This window comes from Melanotaenia boesemani, chromosome 14, assembly GCF_017639745.1.
Source record: "Melanotaenia boesemani isolate fMelBoe1 chromosome 14, fMelBoe1.pri, whole genome shotgun sequence".
NCBI classification, from domain to species: domain Eukaryota; kingdom Metazoa; phylum Chordata; class Actinopteri; order Atheriniformes; family Melanotaeniidae; genus Melanotaenia; species Melanotaenia boesemani.
In genome coordinates, this window is record NC_055695.1 from 12,055,253 (window position 1) to 12,081,755 (window position 26,503).

The 26,503-nt window shown below is 37.0% G+C and overlaps 1 protein-coding gene across 4 annotated transcripts; it reads left to right on the plus strand.

Annotated features, from left to right (window-relative positions):
- Nucleotides 1-4,393: 4,393 nt before the first annotated feature.
- Nucleotides 4,394-25,374, plus strand: tie1 (tyrosine kinase with immunoglobulin-like and EGF-like domains 1). Of its 4 annotated transcripts, none has more exons than XM_042006558.1 (24): nucleotides 4,394-4,621; nucleotides 5,531-5,824; nucleotides 5,925-6,035; nucleotides 6,179-6,334; nucleotides 7,813-7,944; nucleotides 9,440-9,580; nucleotides 9,670-9,798; nucleotides 10,287-10,432; nucleotides 11,392-11,536; nucleotides 11,637-11,795; nucleotides 12,197-12,337; nucleotides 14,473-14,775; nucleotides 15,206-15,496; nucleotides 16,155-16,339; nucleotides 16,428-16,574; nucleotides 16,665-16,728; nucleotides 16,858-16,971; nucleotides 19,175-19,365; nucleotides 19,839-19,952; nucleotides 21,254-21,324; nucleotides 22,316-22,356; nucleotides 23,502-23,598; nucleotides 23,727-23,826; nucleotides 23,955-25,374. In XM_042006558.1, exons 1-24 carry the CDS (start codon nucleotides 4,558-4,560, stop codon nucleotides 24,024-24,026), a joined length of 3,408 nt encoding a protein of 1,135 aa, XP_041862492.1. In that variant the 5' UTR covers nucleotides 4,394-4,557; the 3' UTR covers nucleotides 24,027-25,374. The 4 variants fall into 4 exon arrangements, with proteins under 4 accessions (XP_041862492.1, XP_041862493.1, XP_041862494.1 ...); XM_042006559.1 differs by having other exon boundaries at nucleotides 16,861-16,971; XM_042006560.1 differs by lacking the exon at nucleotides 14,473-14,775.
- The last annotated feature ends 1,129 nt before the right edge of the window (nucleotides 25,375-26,503 follow it).

Sequence of the window (26,503 nt, forward strand, 5' to 3'; positions counted from 1 at the left end):
GGCACCTATTTTAAAAATCACCCCCTCTTCTCGCAAAAACAAAATTCTCTCCAAATACAGTTATTTTATGATGAATTTGAAATGGCAAATCCTCTCGGGTCCAAGCATGGTATCCACAAGGTTGGGAGTATTTATTTTATTTTAAGAAACCTGTCACCAAAGATAAATTCTGCTCTCATGAATATTCATCTTCTTTCACTTTTTCATAGTGAGGATGTCAGAAAATATGGATTCAGTGCAATATTGGAGCCTCTTGTGCATGATCTTAAAATCCTCGAGTCCCAAGGAATTCATGTTCCCTTCTTGAATGAACCATTACATGGGACAATAGCACAAGTAACTGGGGACAACTTGGGTTTACACACACTTCTTGGATACGTTGAATCTTTCAGTGCAAACTATTTCTGCCGCTTTTGTTTGGCAGACAAGGAAATGTGTCAAACTATTTTCAGTGATGATGATTCAAACATAACATTACGCAGTAAAGATCTACATGGTCTGCACTGCAAGGATGTTGTAGAAAACCCTACATTGACCTCACTTTTTGGAGTTAAGCAAACATGCTTACTCAATGATTTGGAGTACTTCAATGTATCTGACAATTACGCAGTTGATATCATGCACGATGTGCTGGAGGGAGTGGCACAATTGGAGATAAAACTGCTTTTTGGATACTTCTCAGAGAACAACATCCTATGTCACCAGGACATAAGTAATAGGATATACTCATATAACTATGGTTATCTTGAGCGGAAGAACCGCCCAACTAGAGTAAACCTAGAACAGACTGGCAATGGAATAGGTCTCAATGCTATTCAGACTCTTTGTTTGATCCGGAATGTGCCCTTGATGTTTGGAGATGTTGTGGAAGAAGGAAATGCACACTGGCGACTGCTACTGCTGTTGTTGCAAATTATTAATATCATATTTTCTCCAGTCATTAGTGAAGGCATGACCATATGTCTGAAACACCTCATTATTGATCATCATCGTCTTTTCAAAGTACTGTACCCAAATCGCAGGTTAATCCCCAAACACCACTTCATGATCCATTATGCAAGATCAATTCGAAAAATAGGCCCCATTCTGCATTTTTGGGCAATGAGATTTGAGGCAAAACATAAATTTTTCAAAAACACTGTCAAAAATTTCAAAAACATAACAAAATCTCTTGCCCAAAAACATCAAATGGCTATAGCATTCCACTGGGAATCATTACCTTTTAAAAGTATTGAGTGTGGACCTGTGAAAACAGTGAAACTTGCAAACTTTGCAAATGGTGAAATGATTGCAGAAAGTTTGACGCATGATAACATTGACTCAGAAGTAGATGTGGCCTCTTGGATCACTTGTTATGGTACAGAATATCGCCCAGGTCTCTTGGTTTGTTCAAAAATAGAGGAGGGGATGCCGACATTTAGTCAAATAAAAAACATTGTTGGGTTTGGCGGACAATATTTTCTGGTAACTGAAGATTTTGAAACACTTGGCTTCGCAGAGCATTTTCATTCCTACCATGTCTTGGAGGGAGATGGGGGAAATCTATCTTTGCTGAAAGTCGAGCAGCTTAAGTTCTTTAAACCATTTGACCTGCAGACAACTTATGGCTTTGACAGAGATGATCACTATATCGTTCCTGTTCATGTGTTTATGTGAAGAGACCGATTCTTTAGGTCACTGTAATGTAATACAATTTGCAAATATGAATATTATGTTATGAATTATAACAACTGTGTTTGCATATGCCAGGATGTTAATAAAATGTGAGGTGCCCTGCATTTATACTGTCATTGTTTTTTTTAATGCGCTGAATTTCTTTTATATTAGATTTTTACCCTTTTTATAGTGACCAAAATGCACTGGGTTTTATTAGATTTTTACTCTTTATAGTGAATAAAATACACTGGGTTGTATTAGATTTTTACTCTTTATAGTGAACAACATACACTGGGTTGTATTAGATTTTTACTCTTTATAGTGAACAACATACACTGGGTTGTATTAGATTTTTACTCTTTATAGTGAACAACATACACTGGGTTGTATTAGATTTTTACTCTTTATAGTGAACAACATACACTGGGTTATATTAGATTTTTACTCTTTGTAGTGAACAACATACACTGGGTTATATTAGATTTTTACTCTTTATAGTGACCAAAAAACACTGGGTTGTATTAGATTTTTACTCTTTATAGTGACCAAAAAACACTGAAATATATTTAGAATATATGCTCTGAGAGTTAATTTTTACTCTCATAGTGTTGGTCAGTTAACTCTAGATTAGTGTTGATAAAAAACTCTGCAAACAGTGTAGAATGTACACTGACACTTTGGACCCAAATAAACACCGAAATTGGTGTACAATATACTCCTAAAGTGTTAAATATACACTGCTAAATTTGCAGTGTACATTTCATAATTACAGCAGAACAACAAAGACTATTGGATACAATGGTCAAGTCTGAGGAGTACAGATAGACGCCTCCACCCTGCATGTCCACCCTGCCAGAGGTATTTCCTTTGCATTTACACACACACAGAGAGAAAGAGAGAGAGAGAGAGAGAGAGAGAGAGAGAGAGAGACATACAATATTCTGCTTACACGTAAAGTTATAGTATGCATGCTTGCAGTGAATTACTTGGCTCGCCTTTCAAGGGGCAGCCACATACAGACACACATGCAATATTTATGTACAGATGTACACACTCACACCAAGAACACTCATAACTGGGTTTTGGCGCTTAAGAATCTGAAGCATCTGTGTTGACCTAGCCTTCTGCCTTTTTCCCGTTTGGCTTCCTATGCTGGCTCCACCAAACTGTGTCTGCAACATGCAACTATTCTGCCTTTACTCTCCAGATTTTGCAAAACCTGTTAATAGTTTTCAGAGAAGCATTTCACTTCAGTGCACAAAACAAGACAGAAGAAATATTTTATTGAAAATTGTTATATTTGACATATTTAGGTTAAAATCATACACTTTGTGGTCTGCCCATTAATCTGTTCGAAATCATTGTTCTTATTGCCAAGGCCAGTTTTGTCAGTGGATGTTTTTGAAGTGTGTGCAAAGGAAATAAGTCTTTTGAGAGAAGCTGTTCTACTTTCTGAAGTACACAGGTCACAATAACAGGTCAAAAGTACCACACAGACCTGGGTACACTATGAATGTCAAGAACCTTTGTTTGCAAAAGAGAAAAATAGAAACACTATCGTTTGAAGACAAAACATTTTCAACCAGGATGCATTCATTTCAAATTTTGAGATCCCGTCTCTTTTCATTGACCTTAGCTTACTGAACACTGGAACATCTCCTTGCTCTGATTATGTTTTTAAGTCTGTTATCTATGCAATATTTGAGGTTAAACTAGCTAATATTTTACTTGATTTACTTCTGTACTTTAGACATCATATTATTTTAGTCCTTGTTATTCCATTTGTTTTGTTTTTGTTTTTTTTTTTTGTTTTTTTTTTTTAAGAAGTTTACAATAGAATGTGCCTTGGATAAGGAAGCCCATGTGGGCTCCCAAAATCGAAAACAGGAAATCTTGAACAATAAGAAGTTGTGTCAGCTTCAAGTCAATTGTCTGACGCCTCAAGGAAACGTAGAGAAAACATCAAATCAGTCCAGCAATATTTGGAGAGAAAATTGCAAAATGGGCAGTTGTTCTAACTACACTTCTTAGAGTGGAACGGTGCTGCACTTTGAAAAGTTAGAGCAAGAAATAGACACAACAAGCACATTGTTTATCGTTTCCTCAGACTGACTGATTATGAGGGAAGAGGGGTTCTGGCTGACCATAAAAGCTAAGAAGCTCATCGAAGTGAAAGAACAAAGCTGTTGCATTTGGCAAAACTTGACACTGGCTGCTGCAGCACTTTGTGCTCTACAATATCTCCACAGCTGATATCAAGGACAGCACTAATGCTGTCTTGAGGGACACACTGGGGAATGTAGGGTGTGTGTTTTATATAAACCAATGCATGCCATATATAGTTAAATATAGTTAGTGTGGAGTGAGTCAATGACCAATTTTACTATAATAACATTGAATGAAATCACTATTAATGATTTTTTTTAAGTCTGTAAAGTGCAAAATTAATGTGATTGTTGAATCAATATTGTGCAGTAATTTGGGGGGGGGGGGGGGGGGGGGGGGGGTTATATTCATATCCCATTATATCACAAGATCCTTCAGATTAAATTGTATGTATGTCCAAAAACAATTGGAAAGATATAAAAGAGATAAAGTTTAAACTCATAACTACATGAGTCAGATCTGGGAGGTCCGGAGCGCCAGCAGTCCTCCGATGTCTGCTTACGCTCTTCCTTCCTTTCCCACCCAGAGACTTACCGCAACTTTGCCTGCGTTTAGTGTGGCGACACTGCAATTCTACCTGTTCATCAACTACTTTCTGAGGCAATTTTACACATTAAGAGAGCGTTGGAGGACGTTATGAGTAAAAAAGCGCATCGTCGTGACGCAGCGTCACCGTTTTGGATGTAGAGGTCGGAAAGTCGAAGCTGTCAGCTGATTTAATGAAAAGTTTTCCCAATGAGGATTAAACAAATCACGATGATTTTGTGGGGGGTTTTATTTTGTTTTTTTCATTCATCAGGTAAGAGTTTTTAAATCCGTTTGCGTCACCTGTACGCTAAACAACTTTTTGGTTTGTTGTAAAAAGGGACTGAAATTGTTTATATCGATGTTCGAGCTCACACCATCCTTTCTTCTTCCATCTTTTTTAACAACGTTTTATGTTTTATCAAAGCCACAAATACCCTTTTAGTTAAGAGCATTGGTTTCTGAACCCTTAGGGGAAAAAGGGCTCATCCATGTTTCCTCCCATTGTTCTTTGGATCTGGTGTTGAAAACAGGGAGAAGGAATGTTTGTCATACTGTGTTTAGTGTGTTTGGCACTTTTAATCAGATAACTACATTCATGAAAACTTTTGTGTTTCAACTAAAATCTCAGTATATACATATACAATGAGATTGTTAAAGGATGGTGTGGAACCTACCTATACTTTTTTTCTAATGATTTTGGAAAGTTTGCTGCAGTTAATCTGTTTTATAAACAAATAGTGACATTTTGAACAAACATTTCAGAATACTAACATGATTACACATAATTAGTTTTATTTTTTAAGAAAAGACTATAACAACAGAGCCATAAAAGACCTGATAGAAATAAAAAAAAATTAAATGTTAACATTATAAATTACACCTTTTAAATGGATCAGTATCATGGTCATAAAATATAGTCTTTGACAACTTTAATGACTTCTAACCACCAGAAACACACTAAGATCAGACATCTCTTTAACTATGGTTTTGATGGTAAACAAAGATAATTTCTTATTTATCATTACATTTTTTTATTTATTTATTTTACTTTGTATGAATGAGTTGAAAAGGTTTGTTTTTTTTATTTTTATCCAATTTTGTTATTATGTATATTTTAACTCAGTGTAATGTCATAGTACAATGCATCATGTGAGAAAATCACTTCTGTCCTGTCCTGCAGATTCCATGATCGACTTGACCATGATCTCCCCAGCTGAGGTCTCCCACGTCAATCAGTTCAACATAACATGTATCAGTGGAGAGCGCAGTCCTGCCCAGCTGGACATCAAAAGAGACAACAAAATCCTCATTTTACCCAAAAGTCCACGTTTTAATGTGCATAAGCCAAAGAACACAGAGGCTTTGGCCACCAACTTTCGTGATTTAGAGAATATTGGTATCTTCTACTGTGAATCTACTCGGGAAGTTCCACATGCATTTGAGACAGTTACAATGATTAACAATATTGGTGGAGGTGTGCACAGTTTTCATACATCCTTTTTCCCCACTACAAGCAGTTTTGATGGAGTGTTTAATAAAAAATTAACTGTGTATCATTGATTTTTTTTTTACAGCTAATTTTATTCCAAACTCCCTTACACTGACTGCTAGCAAAGGAGAGACAGTTCACCTCAGCATGAAGCTTCTTTGGTCTGAAAAGAGAGACGTAACCTGGAAGTACAATGGTAAGGCAGCACACATAGCTCAACCTATAAGAGAGCAGAGAAAATTTTAAACCACATTAAGAACTATCCAGGAAAATGAACATCTTTTAATGATGAAAAGAGAGACTGAAACTGTCAATAATATATTTACTTGTTTTGTGTAGGAAACTACTATTATATGACTCACTGGATTGATGTGGTTAATTCCACGGCTGTACTGATGGTGGAGAATGTAGATCTTGCTAATGAAGGCATCTACAGTGCTAGCTATGTTGGAGACAGCCCCCTCAAAGGTGCTTGGATGAGACTCATTGTTAGAGGTTTGTTAAATTCATACATTAACATACACACACACACATAACAAAAACACCCACATGGGGGTTTGTAACAGACAAACTACACTTGTAAGAGAGCGCCATTAACATCTTCACAAGGTCTATTTTTCTGTCTCCTCTCCATAATGACGTACCCAAAAATAAAGTAGAAAAGGGCCTATATAGCTTCACGACTACAAGACTTGTATTTACAGTCTTGGTCTCAAAGAAAAGCCAAGACATTTGAAGGTACAGAAGTATTGGAATCAGGATGTGTTTAACTGTAACAATTCTTCTGGAAAACAGTAAAGAAAGAAAATTTAAAAAGTTATCTCTGCCTATAAAAATATTACTTTCAGTGAAAATCAGAAGATAGTTGACCAAAGTATCTAGCTATTAGTACAGTAATGTCTGATGAGTAATTACAAAATTAGAAGCTAAAAAGAAGCGAACTTGAGCAGTTTTACAGATGTTTCATGGAAGGCTTTCTCAGCAACCCGTTGGCCGATTTTGTTAATCAACACCTCTATAAATTGTCATAGTCAGGAGAATTGAGGATAGCACCCAAATCCCCCTTAAAAATAACATGGGGATCCAGAGAGAAGTAAACCTTAAGATAATTATCGTAAATACTTCACAATAAAGCCCCTTTCATCTTCACCAGGGCTCTTGTGGTTCATTTAAAAAGCAGAATCATAGGAGCATTTTTTAGTTTTGTTTTTTTAAGGTAGAATAAGACCTTTGACTATAAAACAGCAAAGGTAAGGGTGCTTTATGCTTCTGTGACTTTTGCTGTAGTTGTTTTGTTTCTGGCTACTAGCTAATAGAGTTTTTGTCATACAGTGATGAGGTGAACATTGTTTTAATCAGCAAAGTTTGTTTGTGTGGTTTGCTTGAAATAAAGAAATTAGCAGAAGCACGGAAAAGGACAGTGCTGTTCTCATGTTTTTGTTACATTCCCATATAATCGATTGGAGTTTAAATTGTGTTTCATTTGGATAGTAATGCTCTGTAGAGTCTTTAAGCTTAGTTTCCCCCACTGATTTTATTATGCTACATCATAGGTTTGGTGCTTCCTCGTGTGTGCAAAGATCTTCTGCACTGCATGCATCTCATGCTGCCCCCCATGCAGGGGCACTTTGATGAAAAGGTTAAGTGGATGACGACAAAAATTATTTTACATGATATTTAGTTTAAAAGATTTGATTTGATTTGAATTAAAAGGTAAAAATATAGAAATGGAATAGAAAATAGCAATATAATAAAAATGTCCACAATCAAAATAAATGGGAAGAAGCCATACTTATTTAATCCCACCCTTTCTTCATACCTTATTAAGTCATAACAAATGCCATATTTGTTATAGTTACTATGTATATAGTTGCTTTTAATGCAAAAACATAAAACATGTTATAAAATGTATGTTTCAGATTATTACACTTTATGTAACTGTATGCAGTTCTAAGAAATGTGTGTCTCTGTAGCCTGTCCTAGTAAGAAGTGGGGCACTAACTGTGACAAGGACTGTCCAGATTGTCTCAATGGTGGAGTTTGTCATGATATGGTTGGAGACTGTATCTGCCCTCCAGGATTCATGGGGACACGCTGTGAGACAGGTTTGTATTTTACTTGCTTTGATGACCTATGCAGTGGGATATCTTTGGTGTGTGAGTGAATGAGTGAGAAAGACAAATGGGCAGAAGAAGAGAAAAATGAAGAAAACATGTGCTGTGTTTTGCTAAAGTCAGGTCATTCAAAGTTTAGAAGTAGCCTATATCTAAACAGGACATGTCAGTAGTTTTTGACTCACTGTAAAAGCTAAATTTGCAGAAATACATAATGATACTCAACTAACATCTGACTTTATATAAATAGCACCCCAACAGACACTCATGCTTACAGACATTTTGAACAGAAAGAATATTTAATAATAAATCATTAATATGTGCAATAAAAGATTTTTCCCTCACTGGACTGCCTGATAGTGTAACCATACAAACTGTGTAACTGAATATTAATTGTTCCCCGGGGTGTTCAGGTTTTACTGCTGGCTGTATCTCTTCCAAAATCTTCATTTCTCTTGAAGCCTTCCTATTAAATGAAGGACTGTGCTCTCCTCAGCTGTTTTTCAACCTAAATTACCCAATACTTTTAATTCCAGGCAGGAAAGGCCTGTGAAAATTTGGGAAATGATGCTGCTAATGTACAAACCTACATGGTTTCTTCTTTCTGTATCAGTTTGAAATCAGCTGAGGAAAAACCACAACACAATGGGGATGTTTTCATCAAGTCGGGTCGTAACACTTCCCTTTAATCACATTCACACAAAACATGGCCATGTGGCACCTTCCCACATTGCTGTGCGGGTTTATTTGTACTCTAGAAAATGAACACTAATTAAACTTTTCTATTACACTGCTTTTTTTTTTTTATTATATCTGAGCATCAATCTGTGACCTTTTAAAACGGGGATCCACCTGTTGCACTCTGATGAAATCCTTTAACACAAGTTAAATAGCAGATTGAGAATATAAACCAAACTAGGTGGATAAAATGTTGTGGACACAATAATTCAACAAGTTGTATATTTGTTTAAGAAATATCACAGGCTTTTGTACAGTAAGTTTAGTTAATTTAATCCATCCAACATTGCAAGAAATATCAACATCATGTAGATGCTAAATGAAATGACATTTGCATTAACACTGAATCAAAATTATTCATTATTCTGGCATTGACAGGTGACCCAGTGGTTACTGGGAAAAAATAAATGGGTCTCTTTAGTTGCAGTGATAAGTAATTGACACTAACGGAAATTGGACACTAAATTAGATCTTTATTTCTGCATTTAAAGATACTAAAGACTAACTGTTTTCTGCTCTTTTACAAATCTGTTTCTAAATGTGGTCTATGCTAATTCCATGATCTGTCATGTATATCCAGGTTCTACATGACCAAATTTTGCTATATTTTTTAGTTACCTTACTAGATACACTGGCAGATTGTTGAAGCTGGTGGTGATTTGCCAGGTAGATTATGACATGATGCAGCAAAAGTTGAGGAATTTAGATAAACACATTTGTGAATTTGTCTTTCTCTGCTGGATGACAGCCTGCAGAGAAGGAATGTTCGGTCGAAACTGCCAGGAGTCATGTGGCTCCCAGATGAACTGCAAGGGGCTTCGCTTCTGCCTATCCGACCCTTACGGTTGCTCCTGTGCCAGTGGTTGGTTTGGGAATCACTGTGAGAGAGGTTAGCACAACAGCACTCAATTTCTATAAGCAGTACATCTCAATCAAATGTAATAAAAATTTTTCTGTTTGTGTTTTTGGTCTTGCCAGCTTGCCATAATAACATGTATGGACCAGACTGCAGGTTGAGGTGTAAATGCCAGAATGGAGGAGTCTGTAACCGTTTTAGTGGATGCCAGTGCCCTCCAGGGTGCAGAGGGCAACACTGTGAGAAGTCTGGTGGGCATCAACACATACCCATTAATTCTTTGCTTCCACCTTCTCTGTGTCATCAACATGTGTTAATATGCATCATTACTTCTATATATTTCATCATTCTACACAGTGGACACAGTGACACAAATTAAGAAATGCCATTTTAAATTTTATAAAAATGTTTTGTTTTACAACATTTCTGAGAAGACATCAAGGAAACTAATCATGTCAGCATATGTGGTGACGTCTTCATTGGTTTAATAAGATTCTATGTAATCCTTGAGCATTTTGAAAGCTTAAATGACCCTTGTATTTCCACTTGAAGTTGCCAAGAATGACCTACCTCTTAAATAAAAACAAAATAGTTGGAAAACTTTTAAATCTGAGGTTTTGCAATGTGCTGATGCTACCCTGGAAAACACTGTCCTCTGCCACTCTCCTCTGACATTTCATTTTCTTCCTTAACCTGTTTTTTCATAGTCCCTTTCCCATGCCTCTCTCACACTCTTCAGATCAGGCTCCTGAGATTTTGGACTTGGATGGCAGCATGGAGTGGAATCTGAACTCTAGTCCTGAGATCTCATGTTCAGCTACAGGCAACCCCCCACCCAGTCACGATAGCATTGAGCTTCGAAGATTTGACAGCACTGTGTTCAAGGTAGGAAGACCAGCTGTAGCAGGTAACACTTCTGCAGAAATAATGTTTAGTAATCCTAAACTGGAATGAGTATAATACAGCAGTAGGATGAAATGTAATTCTATATAGAAAACTACCAGGACACACAATGAAAGGGTTATAAAAGTAGTAGAGACCATGTTTTTTGTGTTCAGGTGTCCAAATTAATTTTAAGATGAGGATGATGTTAAAGCTAACAACACACACACACAGAACACAGTTCGGTCAACATTTTATGAAGAATAACAAAAATAAACACTATAAATCAATCATTTGTCCTATATGTGGGCAGAGTGTTTCTCTTATCTATTGGTTGGGCCTTTTATATTGCTACACATGGTTCATATTGCATATCAAAGTTGTGCCAGAAATGTTGCACATCAACAACATAATAATCATCATAATAATTAATATTTTTTTAATGAACTTTTGCACTTGTGCATGTTTTAAGCCTGAGAAAATTTCCACCTTTAGAATAACTAATACTCCCACATAACTTTGCAAGATAAATAAATAAATAAATACATACATACATACATATATACATAATTAACCATTTTACCAAACAGAATAAAAAGAGCAAAAATCAGACTTCAGCGATGCCTTTAAGTCTTTACTGATTTCAAGGCTGGGTCACGTTTTGAGGAAGTCAACAGCACAATGTTCCGACCAGATAAGGCTGTATCACTCTACAGTGGAGCAGTTACCATGTATTGCCTAAAAGTGATATGTTCATTTTCTGTGTTATTGTTTCTGTTCTGTTTACTTGATTATGGAAACAATCTGATAAAGAACTGTACCAGTATTTCCCACAGGAACAAAGAAATTTCTCAGTGTGAAGACATTTTGGGGGAAATTTGCAGCACAAATAGGCACAGTATATTAAATCTGGTTTTCACCGTGTGTCCACTGCTCTGCCATGTTCCATATTTTCCTCTTAGCCCTTAAGAACCATCATGGACTCAAATAAGAGCACAGCTTTGTTTAAGATCCCTCCCCTGAGTATGCAGCTTGGAGGACTATGGGAATGCAGGGTGTCCACTAATGGAGGTCAGGACTCTCGCAAGTTCAACATCACCATTAAAGGTCTGAGTGGGTGGTTTCTGTTGAGCAAGAGTTTAAATTATGCAAAGAGGGTAGATTTTTCTAATGTTTGTGGTAAAAATCTATTTTGATTCCGACACAGAGCCTCCAGTGCCCACTACAGCGCCAAAATTGCTGGAAAAGCGGAGTAAGCAACTTCTGGTGATGCCAGCAGAGTCACACAGAGGAGATGCCCCAATCATCTCAACCAGACTCCTCTACAAGCCTGTGGAAAATGGAGACTCCTGGTCTTCCATCATAGGTAACAGACAAAAACACAGTTGTGTAGTTAGTTTTTTATTTTTTCGTCATTTTATACTTTTATTATATTGTAGAACAGAAGAAGAGGAAAGGCAATCAACACAAAGCAGGCTGCTAAAGCAAGAATAACCATCAGGGCAACAAGTCATCATACAGATTCATAAAAAAGCTGATATTTAAAGGGAAATGACAGATCAGCATGATTACATCATACAGGCAGTTACATCCTTTATATGATACCCTGCAGGTTTAAGAGAGAACTCAAGAAAAAAAAAAATCAGCATGAAAGGTGACGTCTGCAGTTTATGTAGCTTTACTTTCAATAACTTTGATTTGTTTATGTTAAAAGGATTCAAACATAATGACAATATCTGGTGATATTCAACCCCTCTTCTGTTTCAGTTTATAGTGATAAAGAGCCTATCACTCTGATGAACCTGGAGCCCTCAACACGCTACCGTGTCCGTGTCCAGTTGAGTCGACCTGGACTAGGAGGAGAAGGCGCGCCAGGGCCAGAAGCTGTGATGGAGACAGACTGTCCTGGTAAGTGTGTTGCGGGTTCTCAGAGACCACACATACAGTATATCGTGTGGAAGCATATTTGTCTGTAAAACATGTCTTGGAGCAATGGTCCATCATCACAAAAACCTAAAACAAGTGGAGATCTGGTGTTTGACCAGTAACACAGCTTTCCTTTCCCCAGTGATGAAATCAAGTTTTGGGGCATAAACAGAAACATCCCAGTGGCCTCAAATGACTCAAATGGGTACTACTCCTATAAAAATACATGATTGTATTGAGACTAATATAGATTAAACAAAGCAACAACAACAACAAAAGCAAAACACAGTTTGCCTTCAGTTAGCCATGAATATCAAAACCAGTCAAGAGTAATGACAACCTGTGTTCAAATGCTGCTGGTAGGATCCTCAGTGACTGTGGTGCAGGGGGAGAGAGCACATCTGTGCATGAACGCAAGGAAAATCAAGAAAGGAAAAGTACACATTCTAAAATGTGCCTGTTTTGGATTGCACTAGTAAAAAGGTTACAGGTTATGAATAAAATAAAGGAATGCTGGTCTCTTGCACAAGCACGATCTGGTTATAATAGTGTATGTGTGGGAAAGGAGATGGGTTTGATTGTCTTAGGAATTGGATTCAAGATGTTGGATTTATGTGGGAGCACACCTTAAATTTCCTGCAGACACAGAGACAGAAAAAGTATTGAAATCCTGTAAATATTAGTACCATTACAGCACTGTGAAAATACCACAATGGGCTGCAAACTTTATGTAAAGTACAGGTTTGGTTTCATTGACTGATCCTGTATATATTTTTCATTATTAGATAATTACTGCAAGTGGCGTGTTATGTGTTGTAGCCACTGCTGGTGAAGCCACTTTGAATAACTGGACTATATGATTTCTAATAGTAACGTCAGATAAACATTAAATGTACTGAGATTGATAGAATGACATCCTCAACCTGGTCAAGGGGATAAAAAGAGTAAGACACCTTCAGAAGGTGAAAGTGAGTAGACAGTCTTAACAGTTTACCTTTCATTCACTGTTTAACATATTTTTTGAGAAAGGCATCATCACTGCAGAATGAGCCATGGTCAAGAAAACAAACAAAATATTCTTAACTATAAATAAAAGAAGAACAACAACAACCTACAAGCGAACCCTCTAGAGTCAACATAAATAGAATAAAACGATTTACAAGGAAACAGAAATATAAAGCTCAGAGAAACTAAAACTTACAAGGAGAAAAAAAAAAAAAAAAACACATCCAAAAGCCTAACCAGTTATCTAAAGCCTACAAAGAGCCATAGTGTAATTGCAAAGTGGCCAAAAAGGCCCAGAAGTACAGCCCCGTTGTCCTCTTTTAGGCTTCTTTTGAGAATTAATTGGCTGGAAGATGCCAGCCGATCCATTCTCAAATAGCAATTGATTATGAAAAGTTTAGAAAATCTCTGTTTGGTGAAGCTGTTAAGAACTCAAAGGCAAGTAAAATGTTACTTTAACTACTGATTTATACAGAGGATGAAAGTGTTTCAAATGATAGGTTTACTCTATAACATATTATGTTTGTAAAGATTATATTTCAGATGTTCATCTTAACAATCAGTAGAAACTAAAACTAATCAGATTTAGTGAAATAGAAATAAAAGTATGTCCCTATGAAATGTGTTAAAATGAAAAAATAAAGCATCGTGAAACTGAAATGCTCAGGTAAAGTTAAAGTATCCCAACACTAATTAAAGTGCAAAATTGCTGTACATATATTTAGCAACTTTTCACTGCAGCAGGCATCAATATGAGTTGAGGTAGAGGTGTTTACATCAAAGTGGAAGAAAGTCCTGATTAAATGTGGCTTTTTATTCATTATATTTTGCCATTTAATCTCAAATTTGAAGCTCATGCATGTAGGAAATGGCAGTAGGCAGTTGTATCAAGATTTTAAGCCATTACTTCCTTGTTGTGAGCCAACTTTTCAAATCTTTACTGCCCTCTTGTTTCATGCAGTTCCCTGCTAAAATAAACAAACCAAATGAAAACAAGCTAAATCAAGCCTTTGGTGCAACTCAAAACAATTTCAGAGAGCTGATTATATGAGCAGAAATGCACATGGAGCTGATAGTCCCCTCAGCTCATCTTGTGTTCTCTGTCACTGCAGAGCCCACAATTCAACCTAAGATTGACATCTGCTTGGTGGAGGGCCGCAATACTACCTTGCACTGGCAACTGCCCACCAACGGTGGCCTTGCAGCTGGCACAGCAAGTGGTTTTTTAGTGCAGCTCTTCGCACCACCATCCTACACTGAGAAACTGCTGGAGGAAACCACCCTTCTCAATGTGCTCTCCACTAAGTTCCACAACCTGAAGTATCATCAAGACTACTCTGTAGTGGTGCGCCTCATCAACTGTGGCAGCCAGGGACCACCTTCCAAACCATACCACTTCCGCATCAACAGCCAGGGTAACTGAAACCTCTGATAATTAGAAACAAGCAGCAAACATGGCTCCTTTTAAAAACTGAGGTTTATGTACAAAATGGTGATGGTGGTTTGTAAAAAATAAGGGATTGAATGCAATATGTCAGCTGTAATGTTTTTGAAAACAATAGTGCAGCTTGAATGATAATAGATTCTTTACTCTTAAAGAAAAAGAGAACTTCTTTTGTCTCTCCCTCTGCCCACAAATGTTTGCTAAATTGAGGAAAGAAGATGAACAGCTAATAGGCTTGAAAGAATGTTACTTTGCACCAAAATGAACAATGATTAACACTCTTGCTCTTTTATTAATCATGGTAAATCAGTTTTATTGCAAACATTATGGTTGGACCAGAATATAATGTGACAGAGGAACCTTTTTATGGCTCTTACAACAGAAGTGTTTCTGTGTCTCAGGTCCATCATCCCCACTCAGCATCCAGGCCCATCCACTGTCCTTGTCAGCCATCCAGGTGAGGTGGCAGCCCCCAGAAGATCCAAATGGAGGGATCACTAAATACATCATAGAGTACCAACCACTTGGTCAAGGAAGCCCTCATGCTTGGGTGGACACAGACGATGGGAACAAGACAGCCAAAGATGTAACAGCACTCAACAGCAGTACGCTCTACCAGTTCAGAGTGAGGGCGTTCTCTAAAGTGCCAGGAGAGTGGAGCAATTTTGCACGGGCAATGACCCAAGGGGATGGTGAGATGGAGTTCAGTTTCTGTTCAATTGCTCTTACACAGTATTACTACAGCAGGACATACATGTTGCCAGTGTGTAGTAGGAGAATGATGAGACTTAACATAAACTTGGCAGAATTTGAACTGAAAATTGTTCAATCATGAAATATTCCAGACTGAAATATGGAATTGTTCTCAGCCTTTCCATTGTGGCAGTGTTACTCTAGATTCAATAACATAGAATCTAAAAAACAAGTAATCTTTCCGCATGAAATATACTAAGTTTTTTTAAAAAAAGGCATTTCAGAGCACTTAGAGGGAAGCTTTATGATTATTTTGGTGGGATGTCTTTTTAAACTTCGAGATCAAATAGTTTGGGATACTGATATAAATTAAGTTTAAATTTTCCATTTATGTCATGTTTATTTTCTCTCCAAGCTAAAGATAGTTGCAAGTGGAAAATCTCTTCACTGCCATGCTTGTGGCTTTTCCAAGGTGGAATTAAACCAGACCACCCACACTGAGACATGGATTCACTTATGATAATAAGTCTACAATAAAACAGCATATCTATCTCCACTGACTGAAAATCATCTCCATTTCTCTTCTTGGTTTTTCTTACCAACTTGCCCCCATCCCCCTATGTTTTCCTTTTTATCTTCTCCCTTCTGCTGATGTAGATCGTGTGCCAACCACACAGAGTGTGACTGGGAAGCCTGTTGGGGACAGCTACCAGCTGCTGGTGGCAGTGGTGGGCTCAGTGACTGTTACCTGTGTGACTATACTGCTAGCGCTGCTGGCTCTTTTCTTCATTAGGAAGACACTGCTCAACCGTCGGCGGACGTTTACCTACCAGTCCGGATCGGTGGGGGATCAGCTAGTGTTGTCATCAGAATTTAGGAAAACTCATTATGCATTTATATTTTTTGCTGATTGCTTGATTATATCACCAGGGTGAAGAAACTATTCTACAGTTTAACTCAGGAACTCTGACGCTCACTCGAAGGCCCAAGCCAACACCAGAACCTCTCACCTATCCAATTCTTGAGTGGGAGGACATAAAGTTTGAAGATGTTATAGGAGAAGGCAACTTTGGCCAGGTTTGCCCAAATATGCCTTCAGTTCTGGCTTTTTTCTTTTTTTTTTTTGCATACAGTTAAACATTTAATCTAACAGCAGTTTTGTAACAGGTCATCAAAGCTATGATCAAAAAAGATGGCAGTAAAATGAGCGCAGCCATCAAGATGCTAAAGGGTAACTACACTTTCAGACATATATGGTATAGAAATATGCTCATTCATGGATATAATTTAATGTCATTGTTGTGGATTGTCTGATGTGAAAACCTGCTTTGCTTGCACTTTAATGATGTTGTTCATTTAGCAGAGTTTGCCTCAGAGAATGACCACAGAGACTTTGCAGGAGAGCTTGAGGTGTTGTGCAAACTAGGCCATCATCCCAACATCATCAACTTGATAGGAGCCTGTGAGAACAGAGGTGAGTGAGCGACATCTAGTGGTCTGTATGGATATTAATCTGAAATTATTTGAAAATATATTGTGATATATATATATATATATATCACCATCATCATTCAATACAATTTTACATCACATTTACCTATTCTTACACATACAACTTCTTAGGCTGCACGATACTACACAGCCACACTAATGACTACAAGTCGTTCCTAGTGTTCCCAAATTGTTTTGCAACATAACTAAGACTAGAATAAAATATCTATATATAAAATGGCATTTTAAACAAAACTTTTCCAGGGTTTTTAACAGTTGTCATGTGAAAATATCACAAATATAGCAGAGGTAATCATCTCATCAATAGTCTGTATAGATGTTTTACGGTTATAATCAGTTTAAATTTCATGATAAATGTAATATATAGCATCTACCCTAATTTGGTTTCTCCCCAGCACATAGCACTGTACCAGAAAAGTTTAGCTTCTACTTTAAGATGAAATTTGAGCCCCTCCAGTTGTCTGTCATCTACACCTGGAATGCACCTAGGTGTGTTCACCCTAAATGATATATGCCTGATAGAAAAATTTGGATCATCATATTTGTTTGATTGATCCAGTTTCTTTGGTACCAGTTCTTAACATGAAGAATCAGTTTCTATCCAGTGCATGTGAGGGCTTTTTAATTAAATAATTCTGTAGTTTTTGTTTAATCAAAGAGGAAATCTATTATTGTAATGGCCTTGAAATATAAGGAACTGACTAACTCATTGTGTCTGCTAACTAGTGAGGCCTTCATTCTACTCTGTTTACATTTGTTTTTAATTCATGTTTCGTTAATGAAAGGAGTACAAAAAATAGATATTATGTCCCTCAGGTAGCAGCTATTTTCTTGGACCAATACCTGTGACTAGCATAGTTTTAAACAATCTAGAACATGCATACAATTATATAATAATACAACTACTCAAGCAAATTAAAATGTCAGAGGATGACAATAAAAAGAAAAGTTGCTAAACATTTTCTGGAAGTAATATTTCTTTTAAATTGCATCTGTGTTGGTCTTGTGCTGCCTCTCATTTCTCTTGTGGAAACTGGTAAAAAAATATTTCATCGTAAGAGCCACTGACTGGAAGAGGTAACATGACATGGTGTAGATTATAGCCCATTCACATTTTCATCTTACTGAGATCTGGAACAAATTTACTCTCATAGCAACATGCTGGAAGAATTAGATGTGTCCAGGAGGAATTCAGCACTGTAGGAAAGGAAGGCCAGTTTGACAGAAGATATTTTATTGATTCAAATGCCAAGAGGAAGATAAATAATCTGTATTAGATCTCATTATGCAATCTTTCTCCTTTTCCTGTGACTGTGCTGATGTGTTGATAGAATACAAATATGTAGTATTTATAGATTTTATTTTATTTTATTTTTAAAGAAGCTGATAATGAGGAAAGAGACATTCATGTAAAGATCTAAAGATTCTTGGAGGAGTCAGCAAATAGTCTTAAACTGTTTTGTATTTCCTGGTATAAAACAGGAGGAAGAACACAAGTCCATACAGTATCGTATTTGATTTATTTCATTTAGTAAATTTGTGAATAAATCATTTCTAAATTATTTGTCCTGATAAAGAACCTTGTAACAGGTCCCTTTTAAACTGGACTGAAACCAACTTCTGCAAGTAACACAGTACATTCTATGCTTAAGTTATTGCACCAGTCTAACCATTCTTTCTTTCCACATACAGTGCTCGCTAATTGCATTGCACTTCCCCAGGTCCTGGTGAAATCAAAACATTTCACAAAGTGGCCACAAATGCCTAATGGCCCATGGAACCTCTGACTTTGGCTGAAAGATGTTATCTATAGACAAACACTAAGCCTTCTGGTTGAATTTTGTGAGGTTTTATATGGAAGGTTTGGTCTAGTTCTGCTGTGTCAAGTTCAGGTTGTTCAAAGCAAGGCCTCTTAACATGTTTAGCTAGCTCTCCCATTGGACTGATGCAAGGCCCACCAAGGCCACAGAACAAACAAATGTTATAAAGCATGCTGAGCTTGTTCAAATTACAATGTTTATTAGCAGCAGCCATGACCTTTTCTAATGACTTCAAAGAGGATTTAGTTCATGAGCGCAAAAGTAAAACACTGAAACTGATCAAAAAGACACAATGTCCATATAAAGGATGGTAAATTTCAACTTCTGTTCTTTTGTTTTCTTTAGGCTACCTTTACATAGCCATAGAATACGCTCCCTTCGGAAACTTGCTTGACTTCTTGAGGAAGAGTCGAGTGTTAGAGACGGACCCTGCCTTTGCAAAAGAGCACGGTACAGCTTCTACCCTCACCTCACAGCAGCTGCTGCAGTTTGCTGTGGATGTGGCAACTGGGATGCATTACCTCAGCGACAAACAGGTGGGAGGAGAAAATATGTGTGAATGTGGTTTCTGATTCATGGGTTCTTTCTGATTGTTGGTCACAATTGTCAGGTTTTCATTAGGTTGTGCTACGGTTGCTGATGATGTCAGCAAAATATTAAAAATTGTTATCATTAAGTTACATTTCATTACAATTTCATTGTTGGTGAGAACTACTGAAACTCTTAACTGCACAAAAATAGTTGAAAAGGAGAAGATGAACAGACCACAAATTAGTCCTGGCTTTTATCGTAGTGTAGATAAATCTCCTGATGCTGGGAGGCATAGCATTTGAAGATACAACAAACATTAGAGTTTGCATTACTGAGACTAAACTTCTACAAAAGATTATAGTGAAGCAGGTCATTAATTGTGTCCTATATTCAGGAATGTTAGTTCTTGTTCTAAATGTATAGAAAAAAAATCTTGTAATGACACTTTCTCTTCTCTCTTCCACTCTCCTGGCACCAGTTCATCCACAGGGATTTGGCAGCAAGGAATGTTCTTGTAGGGGACAACCTTGTGGCAAAGATAGCAGACTTTGGTTTGTCCCGTGGTGAGGAAGTTTATGTCAAGAAGACAATGGTGAGTACTTTGAATATGCAGCCAGCAGAGGGTGCAAATAATTGTTGCAAATGATATACATTACAAAGTTCCTTGTTAAATAGACAGTTTATTAAAAAATCTATTGTAGTCTGTGGTCGGCAACACACTCTGATTATCCATTCATTAAAGTGTGTTGTACTTACTGCACCTAAGATTTATAACCTCATGATTTCAAAGTTACCTGATAAAATATTCAAACAGGAAAGTTTTCTATTGTTACTTTATGGTAGGCAAATTTGGTTTTATTAAAATTAACTATTATTGCAGCTCATTTGAACCAGTGTAAATGATTTTATTTAAGCCTTATTGCACACCCAACAATCGGACTGAGACCCATAAACAGTCACAGTTCACCTGAGATATTACTGCAGCACAGCACACAACACCTGAGCTTACAGTATTTGCTTTTTGGAATTTAAGCTTCACTGCACCTATTTTCTTGCAGCAGTCTGCAGCTTGTGTGCACCTCAAATGAAATCCTACCACTTTTTTGTCTCCTATATTTATGTGTTAAGATCTACAGCACATCTCAGTAGGTATAAAATATATCAATATAAACTACACAAACCCAACATGTGCATTTAACCAGAAACACAGCACTGATTCAGAAATTTGGAAGTTCCATTGGCAAAAACACACATAGAGAAACTATCTAGTCATTTAAAGGACATTTCTGCTTGGGTACTGATCTTATTACATACTGTACACTATCCACAAAAAGTTAGGGATATTCAACTTTCTTTACAGAAGAAGTACTGTATATGAACAGTATGATGAAGAGGAATGTTTAAATACAAGTTGAACATTTAGCAATCGATTCATGGTTTAGACACTTCTTCTTTTTTTCTTCTTCTTTTGGTGGTTAATCACCTTGTTAGAGAACAGCATGTTAGGAAACAACATATTATACAATAAGTAAACACAGAACTGTTGTACATGTGCATTCAGAAGTTTAGAGAAGGTCAAGGCCACCTGTAAAGGTAACTTAGATGACTAAATCTTACTTTTTGTGAGTAGTGTATGTAAACATGCCCTGATACTGGGTTTGCTCTCCAATACAATTCAGACAGTGAAGTATTTAACAGTAGAGGGCAGTCATGTGGAAAAAACAAACAACAAACAACATTATAGTGTGAAGGGGTAACACAGCTGTGTACCAAATTGCTATATTGAAATGCACATATGTTTATTTAAACATATTTAATCCATTTTCATAGATTCTTACTACAGTTCTTACAAATTATCACATGAATCAAATCAATCCATTACTTGGCTTTCAGGGGAGGTTGCCAGTACGCTGGATGGCCATCGAGTCCCTGAATTACAGCGTATATACAACCAAGAGTGATGTGTGAGTTACTGAGTAAATTAATTTATCCTTTTATCGTTGATACCAACTTTGACTCTCTGACATACAGTATTGCAACAGGTGGAGTTTTTTTTTTTTTTTTTTTTTTTTTTTTTTTGGTCAAGTCAGCCTAACAAGGTTTTGACATAGCTGTTTTATTTCTTCTTTAAAAATAAATATTTAAGCCTAAAGGGAAGTTTTGACTATGTACCCCATTAAGTTCATTGCCACAGAAAACAACAAATCATCCCACTGTCACTGTTAGACTGATAACAGTGTGCTGTGTAACTGATAAGCAAAACCAGGAAGCCTTGGGTGCAACTTAGCGGACAGACAGAGACGTTGCGATGTCAACTGGAGCCTATTTATATACAGCAGAGAATATAGACCAGAGGAGCGCAGGACAGCTAACGGAAGGAGTGTAAAGGCTTCCTGTGGGGTCAGAAAGAGTTGTAAACAGTAAGAAAAAGGGACACCTTGCAAGTTTGCAAGACATAGAAAAAGTAAGATAGTACAAAACATAATGTTGATGAGAGATTAGGTAGGACAAAAAATAAGAACAAATAACACTTGTCTGCAAATGTAATCTACCACACGAGTTTGTGATATATGAAACTGGTGGTATTTCTCTGCGAGAATTCACTTATCAGATTACAGGAAAGGTTGTGGTTTGATGTTGTTGAGAGTCTCAGCGGTTCAGTTTCCATGTTCGTTTTAAGAAAAATCTCTATTTTACCAATTAAAATGTAAAGATATTTGTGTCGCATATTTATTAAAAGTTTCAGTTGGTTCATGTTTTCTTTTTTCTAGTTGTTTTATCTATGAAATATAACAATACAAATGTTTCAGATTATTTGACTATTTCTCATCTCTACTTTAGGATCACTCGGTTTCTCTTTCAAAGGCACCAAATATGATCAACAAAACTTTTGTACATTCTACTTGACTTTCATTTTACAAACCTTTTTGTCTAATCGTCACATTCTCCTCCCAGGTGGTCTTTTGGTGTTCTTCTTTGGGAGATTGTAAGCTTAGGTATGTAAACACGCTACATGACATGGAGCCATACTTTTACCCAAGAAGCTTAATGCTTTAGTGAAATGAAATTCTGAACACAGATTAAAAAGCCGTAGTTGCAGGCTACGCACTGTCAAGCCCTGCAAAGCTACAATTTGTAACTTGTGCTGTATTTCAGCATTTATTTAACAAAAAAGGATGATTGCCGTGTTTTTAGGGGATGCTACTACATTTATTCTCAGCCATACCTGCATTATTTTCTGTGTATTTCTGTAGTTAAGCAGGTGGCAAAATGATGATATGGATCCTTATAACTACTGAACACATTCACCATCATCACCTGTCACTTGCTAGACATGGAAAAGCTAGATTTCTTCAGATCTTTGGAGAAAATGAAGATGAAAAAACCTTGAAGTGCATCGCTTATATGACAATAATTTAAAATGAATGGGGAAAAATACACAAATACAGTTCTTTAACATTTTGTTACGTTGACCTTTTTGTAATAGCACTTTTTTACTGTTCAAAACTACTTTTCTGGAAGGGTTTCTTGTCATTAGGTACACTTTGCCAAAATAATCCATAACCTAGCTGCCTTTAAAACTTTATAAAATGACCTTTGAATATCAAATGACTCCATGAAACTTTCATCATGTTAGATATTATCAGTATGTCAAATAGTGCAGTCTCACCATAGTTTCCTCTATTTCCTTATAATCACTTGCATAGTTTTGCAATGCTGGCTCACCAACCGAAGTTAAATTTAAAAGGCAGTTCAGTTTAAGCAGTTCACCACAATCAAATGGAAATATGTCAGACAATAGATAAATAATTAGTACATTAATGAAGGTATTTGGCATGATGACCCCATCTACATTACCACTGCACATTACATTTAGGTCTACATCCAAGAATTTATCACTGAGCCAATAACATGAAGTAAGAGTGCAATGTTGTTAATGCTTGTAAAAAATTATTTCCTTGTAGTTTGTTTAAAACCACATACAGTAGTTTGGATAAGACATTTAAAAGACTGACCTCAGCCTCACTTGAACATCAACCACAGCAAGCCAGCTTGCATTATCTAATTATTTGATGGTGAAATAGCTTCTCGTGGGTCGAACTAATGTGGACTAAGGATTTTCTCTGTGTATGTGCCTCAGGTGGCACGCCATACTGTGGGATGACGTGTGCTGAGCTTTATGAAAAACTTCCCCAAGGCTACAGGATGGAGAAACCCAAAAACTGTGATGATGAGGTGTAAGTATTCTGTATCTTAATGGTAATGATTTCTTTAATCTTTCACTACTATTTTATAATATTCCCAAAACAACATACAATAGACCCTATGCTTATTCAAACACCCTGCATACATATTGTCTTTCCAGTTATGAGTTAATGAAGCAGTGCTGGAGGGATCGTCCCTATGAGAGACCCCCCTTCTCCCAAATCTCTGTCCAACTCAGCAGGATGCAGGAGGCCAGAAAGGTAATATATCAGATATTGTAGTTTTGCATCACTTTGGATACACCCCAAATTTTGGTATCAGAAATTTCTCCCAGCAAATGATTTTCCAAAATTTCATTTTAAACCATAACTCTCTGTCCATCTTTCAGGCCTATGTGAACATGGCTCTCTTTGAGAACTTCACCTACGCTGGGATAGATGCCACTGCTGAGGAGGCCTGACTACCAGCTCCCCCAGACCCTAACACGTCACGTAGCTCCAAGAGGAAGTCACATGGGAGGTTGCCGCGTTACTGCCACCACCCTGCCACTCAACGACAAAACAGGAGGACTGGACACTCTGCCACCACCCAGCTATAGATGTAAGACTGTGAAAGGACACTGTGGGCAGGTATCACAGGCATGAAGAGATGTGGAGATGCGGCTGGGCCTTCAAAGGAGAGGTGTTACTTCCACTACTTCCACCACCTTTTGGAAAATACAACCCCTGTCACTAAAAGTAAAATAAAAAATATATACATGAAGTATTTACAGGGGGGAAGAAGGCACAAAGTGTGCATCCTGATTTTACAAAGGTCACAATGCTGGATCTTATTCTTTGAGCATTGTGTGGGCCTCCCAATATGGCGCTATGTGACTTGCTGAAACACCACAGGGTCTGTGGGGTATCAATGCTGGAATTTTCACTCCTTTGGAAGAGGAGATCTTTTCATTAACATGAAATTAAAGGACACAGTGTGGATCAAACTTTCTTCTCAAGTTCTCAAACTTTTTGAAAGGGACTTAAGACTTACAGACTTTTACCAGTGTAGCACTTAAAAGCAGCCTCATTTGTACCATTTTGTCTGTAATTGTAATTATCACTGCCAGATGACTGTAGCCACTACTGTATGTATATTAACACATTTTATAGGATGCATAGAAGTATCATAACTTCATAGTAACTATTGTAAGAGACTGATTAAATCCAACCAAGGTGGGTCATTTTGATGCATCCAAAGTTACACCACCCAAGGAGTTATTTAGGAAATGCCAACGGAATAAAGCCCATTTCTGAAGCAGGTTTGATTTCAACAAAATGTCAAATTCACAATGATTTCTAAATATAAATAGTCCCGCATACCTTTTTATGGACCTGTCTTGCCCAGGATCATGACAGCAGAATTATGATCTGGCTGCCGTGTTATGCCAAACAAGAGAAGCTTTTATGGATATGAGGCTCCACTTGAATCCTAAATGTTATTCTTTATTGTTATTTTCTTTTTTTTTTTCATTTGTTTATTTCCAAATAACTGATGGACCGGACCAGAGCCATGACAGAAGGGATAGGATGAACAGAAAAGAGAGAGAAGAGGAAAGCGAGAAAAAATTAGAAATGGGAAATGCTACACCTGAAAAGAAAGAAATAGACATCCTAAGGTCTTTAAGAAAATACACCAGACAATCATCAGGAGCACCTGCAGGATGAAAAATTGTAAAAACCATCAACAACAATGAATACAACAAGTATATGTGTGTGCATGTGTGTGCATGTGTGTAAAAAATATTACACAAGAAGTTTTCAAAACAATGTCTCTTTTGGTCTGTTTGTCCTCCTCTTAAACAGTGCGCCAAACCAAACACTGCACATTGCATTTCACTGTGTGTGAAAGGCTTATAAAGTAACACAGATGCACAGTCAATCTGCCTTTAACATTAACATAGTTAATGTTGTTGTTTATCTTTGTTGTTTATCCAGTCTAATAATGATGCGAATGTTGCCACTGTACAAGAGTGTATTGTAAATGTGTTCATATTTACTGGTTTCTTCAATACAAGTTTTGTGTGGTGACTGGATTCACCACCACAGCTGGTTCAGTTAAAGTCAAAGTTTATGTGACACTGAAGTGTACTTTTTCTGATTTTAGCAAGTATCGTTGTGATGTAACTGTGGTGGCTTGTTCAGTTGTTGAGAAACTAGATGCCTGGCTACTGCCTTGGAGATCTCAGGAACACTAGTGGGACAAGCTGCACTGAGCTGATCTGCCGCTGCGGTTCCCCGAAAATCAACCACAAGCTCGGACCTGTCTGTCAAATATTGTTTCAGTGGGCCTGCTTCCTGACATCTCCCTTACATGTGTGGTGAGGAAACAAGTGTGCCATTAAATTTATTTTTATCCTATGTCATTTGAAGATCTATGTTTTTGAAGTAAAGAGTTAGCTTAAGACCCTTATGTGGCCTTAGCACAGGGCAGGAGATGGAATCTTAGATTTAGCTCTAACAAGGAAGTTATGTTTTTGTTGCCATTTGTTTTATATTGCAAAATTACATAACAGCTATTATGCTGTCTTCCATGAATATTAAAGTTAGTGTCTTCTCCTTAAGAACTACAGGGTCACCAATTGGTTAAAAGTGTGCTTTAAACTAGCTTTAGAAAGATGAACCCAATTTTGACAAATGAGGTTATATGGTCAATTCCTTCAATCAAGCAAAATTTTAACCATGATGCCAATTTGTTCTGCATTTGATTTATGGAAGGGTCTCATTAAATATTCATGCTTCTAAAATTTGAAATCTTTGATCTTTAGACTTGTTCGCATGAAATCATCAACTTCATGTAAATGATGGAAGTAGCCACTTATTGGTTTGCAAGTTATTTACATTTTAAGTTAAGTTTTTAAGTGCATATGGGTTTTCTGCTTGACAGGTTGCACTAAAC